Source organism: Rhopalosiphum maidis, chromosome 4 (genome assembly GCF_003676215.2).
Source record: "Rhopalosiphum maidis isolate BTI-1 chromosome 4, ASM367621v3, whole genome shotgun sequence".
NCBI classification, from domain to species: Eukaryota; Metazoa; Arthropoda; class Insecta; order Hemiptera; family Aphididae; genus Rhopalosiphum; species Rhopalosiphum maidis.
In genome coordinates this window covers 7,445,694-7,455,522 of record NC_040880.1, presented here as the reverse complement: position 1 = coordinate 7,455,522, position 9,829 = coordinate 7,445,694, and the positions used below count along the sequence as shown (strand labels likewise).

General features: G+C 24.8%; 1 protein-coding gene across 1 annotated transcript; it reads left to right on the top strand.

Annotated features, from left to right (window-relative positions):
• Positions 1–1,794: 1,794 nt before the first annotated feature.
• LOC113550010 (14-3-3 protein gamma-like) lies at positions 1,795–3,153 on the top strand. The gene is made up of 2 exons (XM_026951590.1): positions 1,795–2,177; positions 2,742–3,153. Exons 1-2 carry the CDS (start codon positions 1,795–1,797, stop codon positions 3,151–3,153), a joined length of 795 nt encoding a protein of 264 aa, XP_026807391.1.
• The last annotated feature ends 6,676 nt before the right edge of the window (positions 3,154–9,829 follow it).

Sequence of the window (9,829 nt, the reverse complement as noted above, 5' to 3'; positions counted from 1 at the left end):
CTTATAAAATATTAAAAATATAGTTTTGTCTTAACGTGTTCATACCACATTTATTATTCAACCGAGTACTTTAGGTAGCTAGTATGCAATTATATCATGCCTTGTAATACATATTATAATATATAAATATATTAACATATTTTTGTACATAAATTTAATAATTCTTATCTAAAATTCTCGCTACAAAATAGGTAATTAAATTGTTTAATAATTTAAAATACGTGAATCAAATATGTATATCTAATTTTTAATATTTAATTTATAGCTTATCGCTGAAAATATATAATATTTAAAAATAAATATTTCATCAAGAACCTTGTCTCTAGTACAAATATATAAATATAAATAAATGTATGGGAAATTAGATCCTATATAATATAAACAAATTTAATGTATACTTACTGATAAGGAAAAATATTATTTTGGACTTCAAAGTACCTACTTTATATTATGAAGTATGATTTGTAAGATTTAAAAAATATATTTATTTTTCTTAAAACCAATTATTTTTTTTTTCACTTTTGTGGTAATTGTTGACCATGAAAAATTATACTCTACTACCTTCATCTGTATTTTTCATAATGCTCAAAAAATATCTTGCTGATTTTCCATTTAAAAACGTGTTCTTTAATTAAAATAATAGGTTATTATTGATGTATGGTATAAATCAGAAGACCACTCTTGCTCTTCTTCGTTGAACTGGAGCCTTCTATTAATAATAAATACGTCTTTTATATTGATGTTCATCTTCTAAGGTCAAATCACAATAATTTTAATCATATAGACATAAATGTAAATTTTACCAATCTAAACATCACTTCCAATATGAAATGTTCACCAAAAAGATCATATCTAAGCATGAAAAAAACGATTTCTCAAATTAAGTCGATCTTCCTGCCACCTTCTAAACTCCGACACTCTAAACCATAAAATGGTGCATTTTTTAACAATTTTTAAACAAATATTAATCCTTTGATCTTCTACAAACTACTATCATGTATGAAAAAACTATATGCACTCTAACAGTGCTAAATAGACCAAGTAATATTCTCCACTAGGTCTCAATCTTTCTATGGAGTTTCAAGACATTAAATGAAATCACTTTTAATCTGACTTTATTATTAATAAATCATAATTTGAAGCAATTTCAATTAATGCCCTCTTCACTCGTGTTTTCATATTAAGATAAATTTTATTTTTGTAAATAAATAACTGCGAAAAAATGGATATAACATTCAAGATAAAGTAATTTATAATACATTATTAATTTCTTTAGTAATTTTTACAGTATTACTCCACTTTGTTAATTATTTGCTTATTAAAGACACATTGATATCATAACGTTATGGCGAGAGCACAATATTAATATATTACAGCCATATTAGTCTTGTATTTTGAAACTAAACAAAAAAAGTAAATAGGAAAATAATAATTATTCACGAGAAGATGGAAAATTGTTTTTATTAAATATGGAAATTATTACCTAATTTATGCCTTTGTTTTGATGTGTGTGTTTTTAATACATATTTTATAAATATGTGCTTATTATTTTTAAGATTTTATAAATTATATAATGTTAACAATTTAAATTGATTCGTATACAAATCACTTTACCGCGGCAACAAACATTATTGACGAGTAAAACACATTTATAAATGGTATTCTATTGGTTAATCTGTGTAAGAAGTATTGATCAAACTTCAATATATTGAATAATTAATAATTATAGTACTATACCTACTTTGAATTTTAAATAATAATCTAGTTTTTGATGTAACAAGTTTATTAAACACTATGAGCGATAGTTTAATAAAAGCAAATACTTTAATGGCTCTTGGTGAATACAACAGTGCTATACAATATTACAAAGCATATATGGACGAAGAACCACATATTCCATTAAGCAAAGAAGTATTAAAACTGTTATCGGTAGCCTACAACAAATTGTCGAATGATAATCGTTATTATATACGTGAGCTAGAAGCATACTTGGAATCGCTCCAAGGCGGCGATCAAGAGCGCACCGAAGTCATCACCTCGTTGTTGGATGAGATTAGGAACGATTTAATTGCCATTTGTACCGAAGTTATTAACATTATAGATAACAATTTACTCAAAAACGTAAAAGAAATACGAGAAAAAGTGTTGATTTATAACATGAAAGGCGTTTACTATCGGTAAATGCGGTAGTTTTTGATATTCACTTTATATTCTACTCAGATTATAGGTATTTGTAGTACCTAATTTAATAATTTAAATATTTGATGATTAATATAATTTTAATTCGATTGTGTTTCACATTTAAATACTTACTAAGTCCTACAGACATAGTAATTTTGTAAAAAATAAAAAAATGTATAAAACATCTATTTAAATAATAAATAGTCATATGAAACAAACGTTTTTAAAATTAAAAATCTATTGACCGATTACATTTGTGTTGCATATTTATAATGTGTAATATCATCTATAGATAATCCAATAATCCAGTCTTTAGGTCTGTGCCGTATTAAGAATATAAAATGTAATACAAATGTATTTTCATCGCTCATCCGTGTTATTAGATAGTTATTTTATAACCATTTAAACGCGTTTGTAGAAAATCATCCTACAATAGTTAAAAAGTACTTATGCTTAAAATGTACGTATACAATATAATACTCATTCGTTTTTAAATGTATTTACAAATTTTACATAATATTATTTCATACTACCTATATTATAATATATCTAAATTTTAGGTACATGTGGGAAGTAAATAAAAGCGATGCAATTTGCAAAGAAGCGACTCTAGCATATCAAGAAGCTTTGAGTATATGCCAATGGAATTTTGAACCGACAAACCCATACTTATTGCAAGTCGCATTAAACTTCACGACACACCTAAACAATGCTAATTATACCGACATAGCTATAAATATTTTAAATAGAGTTATTCAAAACATACACACAGAGGATCTTCAAAATTATGACTCCCTTAAAAAATCATATGTTGAGTTAATTTTGAAATACTTAAATGAAACTTTAATTCGATTTCAGAATATTTTTAACCAAAAATTAAAACAAATAATTGAACTAATAGAAGAATCTGAAATTAATTATCATCTTCCTGAAGAGGTATCGGACAATATAATCACAAGACGACTGGGCTGATATTGTTTCACTGTTTTTTTAAAAATTCCTACTACTTGTATCAACAATATTCAAGTTAATGGCTTACTTTTATCATAACAGTGAAATGATAAATTTATTGAATATTGATTTTCTAATCGGTTGTTTGGTAGAAGCTCTATTAACATAATAAAATTATTATTATTATTGTTTACCATGTATACTTTTGAAAATAATCTATATAATGTATGTATTAATATCGGGAAATTATTATTTAATGTCTCTTAAAAGTATTTTTAATTTTTATAATTAGTTTTAATTTTTAATAAGGCATTTAACCTTCAAGGTATATTAAAAGCTCAATTGAAAATGTTGGTGCTTTATTAAAGTCGTGTATGAAGATCTGAAATAATTTAGTATACTACTACTAGAAAAAAAAATTATAACTTATACAATTATAAAATTAATCGTAAATATTAACTGTTGGAAATATATAGCATGGCGTATTGTCGTGGTTTATCTTATTCTTTTTCATTTTTCCATTTAACCACTGTAAGAAAATATGAAACACGGTGGTCACCTGTACAATAATGGTGTTCTTATTATTCATAAAAAATAAACTTATTAAAAAACTAATTATAAAAAGGATGTATTAAATATATCTGCATAATCCATGAAACAGATTATTTTAACAATTTACTGTACATAGTTAAATTAAAATTAAAATGCTTAAAAAAAATACCATAATTTTATGAAACATAGTTGTATTTTAATAATAATGAAATATAATTGATATATATTTAACTTTATGTCTTCTATATTTATATTTTTTAAATACAGATACAAAACCATCGAATGTTGAACTATTTATAATTTGTATAAGTATGGACTACTCGTATATGTGGATCATAATATATATGATCATTTCGTTAAATATTATGTTTTGTTTATTAATATTATATCGCAATAATTTAATAGCATTATTATAGTCGTTACAATTATAAATAAAATAAGCAGACAAATTTAAAATAATTTTCACCAGTTTATTTCATAACAATAAAAAAAAATATATATATATAAAAAAATAGGAAATATTATACAAAAGCAAACATTTGTGGTGCTATTTGTATTCGTTTTTCGATCTATAGATTAATTGAAAACTTTTGGAGTATTCCTCTCTCTGAAAAAAATGTAACAATAAATAAAGAAATAAAATAAACACATGATTTTTAAATCAATTGTTTCTTTATTTCAATCAGAAACTTAACAATATTTATTAATAATGTATTCATCCCTGACTTTTAATAAAAGCTGATTTTTTTAGCAAAGTGTACACAATTCGGGACGATTGAAAATAAAACTTCTAAAATGTGCACGAATGTATTTTCCCTTTGATAGTATAATAAAACTACATAAACAACAAAAAACAAATTATATATCTTTTGAACCATTGTATTGAACACAATTTTTATGACATTGATTTTAACATTCACTCATAATACAAAAAATATCAACGATAAGCAAAAAGAGGGTACGTAGATCAAAATATAAAATCGAATCAGACCATAAAATAAACGAAATGACAAGTTTGTAATTCACAAAAACTGTATTTCATTGTTTTCACAATGTTCAATTTTTGTTTCACAAAAATCATTTTTTGTGTACAAATGCGCGCGCGCGCGCGCATGTGTATGTGTGTTATGCAACAAAGATAAACACATTTTTTTGTTAAATGTCTAGTACATGGTCGTGTTCGGAATGAAAACAAAGCTTTATCTTAGAATAGTACTAAAGAAATATTAATAGAAAAATAAAAGCGAAATTGCAGTAAATAGTATTAAACTGATTTAAATTGTATTTTTATTTTAAGTACGATAAAAATATCATGTATATTTTGCTAACTTATTAATTTGTTTTAAACTTACACGCAAAAAAAGTTTTTAGCTCTATCAAAATTACATTTTCAGAATTACATTCTTATTTGTTAGTCATTAAAATACAGAGAAATTTTAAAAATGTTATTAGAAAATATATCACAAAACTTGTTCGATTGAAATTATGGTGCCAACATTTAAAATGTTTTAATTCAATAAGGTTTTTTTTTCCTTTCGCAAGTCGAAGTTTTATCGTATAGTTGTTATTATGCCATACCACAAGTTTACAACTAAACTATAATTTAGAGTTTTTACTTGTTGAAACCTCAAATTAAAATTGTACACGCATTACCTTTAACAGAAAATGAGATTTTCTTCTCGTGAGCTAAGGTGTGGCCAATTTTATGTCGGTGGCTGAAATTCAATTTCAAAGGGTCCTTGTTGTTGTCTTTAAATTGTCCTTGATTGTGTTTTTGCTGTGAATTTTAAATAAATGTATTTGCAAGAGGAAGCGAATTTAAATAAAATTATTTTTCAATGTATCTCGTACATAAAATTAAAAATGTATAAGCCGTTTGCATATAGATACACTTTCCAGTAATATTATACCCCATAGCTTGATTAAAATTAGTTCTTATGCACATTCACACACGATACGTTCCACTGAAACTAATTCCACTACCGCTGGGTATCTTGTATGATATACAGAATTGATGTGTTTTCTTTTTGGGTAAAGTACATTTGGTACATTAAGTTGTGAAAGAAAAATCTTATCTTTTTTGATCCGGTAAAATATAATATAGTAATTGTATAATATTATTTATTATCTATAATCGTTAAGACTTAAATATTACATTGTGAATGTTAAAAAAAAAAAATTCCACGAAATAAATAAATTATCTTATATCCTTATTGAAATCCATGATATTATTATTAAACCAGTTTTATATGAGATTAAGACAGCATTTGTTTTTAATGTGTAATTGTGTTAAAATAAAGGAGCAAACACAGTGAATATTATACCTAGCTTAATTTTATCTACATATTTTATAGACATTTTTTTTTTGCGATTTTTAAAGTTCTAACTTATAGTAGGTATTAATTATTATAAATACAACTATGCGAGTAAAAATTTAAATACAATTCAAATAACTATAATAATATTTTGTAAAATTAGTTAAATTATAATTTATTTATGCATTTAATAAAATATAGCTTTTTATTTTTTTAATATTTTAGATACAATGGTTATAACTTTTAAACTTTTAAGTTATAAATTAACATTTCAATAATTAAATGTAATAACTTTTTTTAAAAAATAATGTACCTATATTGATTTAAATAAAAAAATGTATTAACAAGACATGAGATAATAATATAAGTATTACTTGTAATTGATAGTAGTACCGTAGCTACGAGAAGGGCCGTGGGGGTTATGGCGGTTATGCATCCCACATCATTTGTATTACATATTGAAATTTAAGTTCACGAGAAAACTATTAACTTGTCAAGTCTTATCTATAAAAACTGAACAAATAAACATGTTTGCAAATGTTCATGATTTTAACATATTAAGTAAAAAAAAAATCACCCTCTCCCAATTCAAAATGCTGACTATATAATTGTTTAATATAGTTATTTATATTATTTTGTTATTGGTAAAATACAGTATTATGCGATTGCATTCATCCGTTTAATTATCTCGATAAACGATAATAATTTTTTTTATATTCAGATGAAATGATATAAAATGATATTTATTTTATTTATCTAATTATTACTATGTTATCTAGACCCAGCACTGCCATGAAAACTATTGAAGCTTTAACTAATTGTAAAATGTATTATAAAACTTATAATGGTCGAAATTTTAAAAGCTGAAGTTTTAATCACTGTGTTTATTATGTTGTAATCCATGTCTAAAACTACAGGGCTTAGTATAATGAATAAAGTATAAACTATAATACTAACGTATAGCTTGTAGTTAGAAGCACCTCAAATTTAAGTAATTCACGATTCAAATTGCATTCGAAAATTATTGTTCTTATGTTTGAGAAATAAATTTTGAACGCGAAACAACATCGATAATATTATTATAGTTTTCAATTTTCGATGTAGATAATATTTCACGTCGGTATTTAGGTATTACATAAAAACCAAACAAAAACAATTATTTTTCGTTTCATTGTTATGCCAATTATAGGAAGTTTGTAGCTTTGCTGTACATTTGAGCATTCTCGCAATCAAATTATGGACAAAAAATTGTTTTGAAATTTTAACCATAATATAAATTATGTGAATAACAAATAAAGAACGTATAATATCTGATTTTATTTAATATTTATTATGATATATCTTATATTGAAGTTTTATATAATATTTATATCTATCTATATGTTAGTTAATGTTATTTTTATTGCATTTGACTCGGCTTACCTATATATATATATATAGTATATACCTATATATATATACGTAGTCACTTTGTACATTATATCGTTAAACAAAAATTCTAATTTTATAAAAAATATATTAAATAGTTTTAAGTTTCCTTCAGTTTGTTTTCGAGAGAGTTACAGTATGTTTGATAATTATTTTTTTCCAATATACAAGTATACTAGTTGAAAATTATAATAATTATTGTTTCATATATATTTCTCAGTATTATCGTATTTCAACCACAGTTGAAATGTTTACAACTGACACAAATATACATAATATAGATAACTTAATATTATTTTGTTAAATGTAAAAATAAATATTATAATTATTGGTCACTCATATCATATTATGTTTTGATGATTTTTGATAAACAATAATTATAAAAATGAGCGTTATTTCACAATTCCATAAATAGATCTGAGCATGTTGTGCACTGGTAGACAGTAGTATACATTCTAGAGTCTACAATGCAATCATAAGTGAATAAATGATTGAAATTTAATTTGATAATAGCATTATTCAGCCTAACCAGGACGATATAATTCAACGACAGTGTTGTAGCTAAATTGTATATCTAAAACGCCGTGTGACCATGATTTCATTATTGACACATCATATTATTAGAACACAACATGGTTTATCATAATCATCAGTAAACACTAATGAGATTGGTACCGATAAAAAAAATTTTATATATACGTTGAGTATACTAAATTAGGTAGTAGGTAGTGGAATTAAGTTGTTCAAGAAAATAGTGTAGGTATTCATACAAATGTATATCTATGTGCAATGCGCATGATATTGTTACAAGTAGAAAATATTAATTATCCAGGTACGTATTAAGAAATAAATAATGGCTGTGGTGGTGGGGGTGCCTAAAAATTCACCAAATATGTGTGTAATTGTATAAATAAATTTAAAAAACATATAAATAACCATAGTTTAAAAATATACCCTTTCTTTAACAAAAGGTACAAATGTTGTTTTTATATTTGTTTGTATTCGGTTTATTTAAAGAAAAAAAAAAATTCTTAACATTGCACCTATTACTGTAATACGCTTTGAAATAAAAGTAAATAGTTGAAATTATAATAGCGTATTATGCCTTGGGTGTTTAATAGTAAATGTATTTACAGCTTTATTTTCAGGGTTTTATCAGTATACGTATGTGCTAGTCCATTCAATCGATCTTCTGTTCCATTTAGACCTTAATTAGGTTAAAAACTGTGTGAGTCACGAGAAGGATCTTTTAGATATACACGTTGTCACTGGAACTGTTGCAAATAATATTACAAGTATTTTAATATTTGGATAAACATTTATTACAGGAAAAGACAATGATTCTAATGCAGTTTCTGGTATTTGATTGGTTGGTTTATCTTTCCGTATTGCATTCAAAATTGTATGTTTTCCTTAGAACTCGTTCAGAGTATCTGGTAAATCAGATAAAAAAAAATAACGCAGCCTGCAAAATCTTGGAAGTATTAGAGTTACAGTATAATACAATTTAAATTGAATATATTATTATTTTTTTTCAATCTTTATTTCATTTCTGTTATTAAAATACCGAAGTATGAATAATAAACAGAAACAATATAGTACATTTCAAGACTATTTACTTATATTAACATAATATTAAAATTATTACACTTTTTGTTTGCCATCCGTGGTACTCGGATTTCATTATCGGATTTTTAATCAAATCTAATAAATACTTAATTTTTTTCGACCCGTCATGTTGAGCATAATTTCAATAATATCTGTTTTGAGATTTAAAAAATGTTCAATAACTTTTGTTCTAAAACTGTTAGGCCTTTTAGGAAATACTTTAATATAAAGTTGATAAATTCTTCAACAATTCCAGTTAAGTTTTAAATTATACAAATAATATTTAAATAGTTTAAGATTATACTATATCTGTAGTTACTAGATACTATAGTAGTTATTAAAATATATATATATAATAGCTACGGTCAATGAGGGGCATGACCCCTTGTGTTCCCCTCCCATAATTAATAAGCCACTACAATGATCATTACAGATAGAATAGTTATCCACATTTTTTAGCGTCCTTATTCTCCCCATCTATGTGTATGAAATGTATTTATGCATCAATATCATGATACCAATAATCAAAAACAAATTACGGGGAAATGTTCAAATTAATAACAATTTAATAAATATTAATTTATTACGATGGCCGAGTTTCCTTTATGATTGCCTAAATCAGCTCAAAGTATCGGATTTAGTTATTCATGTCAAATCGTTCGACTCCTATGAGATGAATTTATTCTATTATCCTCTGCACACAATCCATTTCTACGCACAAAATAGTAGTTACGATAACGATTGCGCTATATCTATAAACGTTCACACTTAAAACTTACCGTTTTTCACGATTT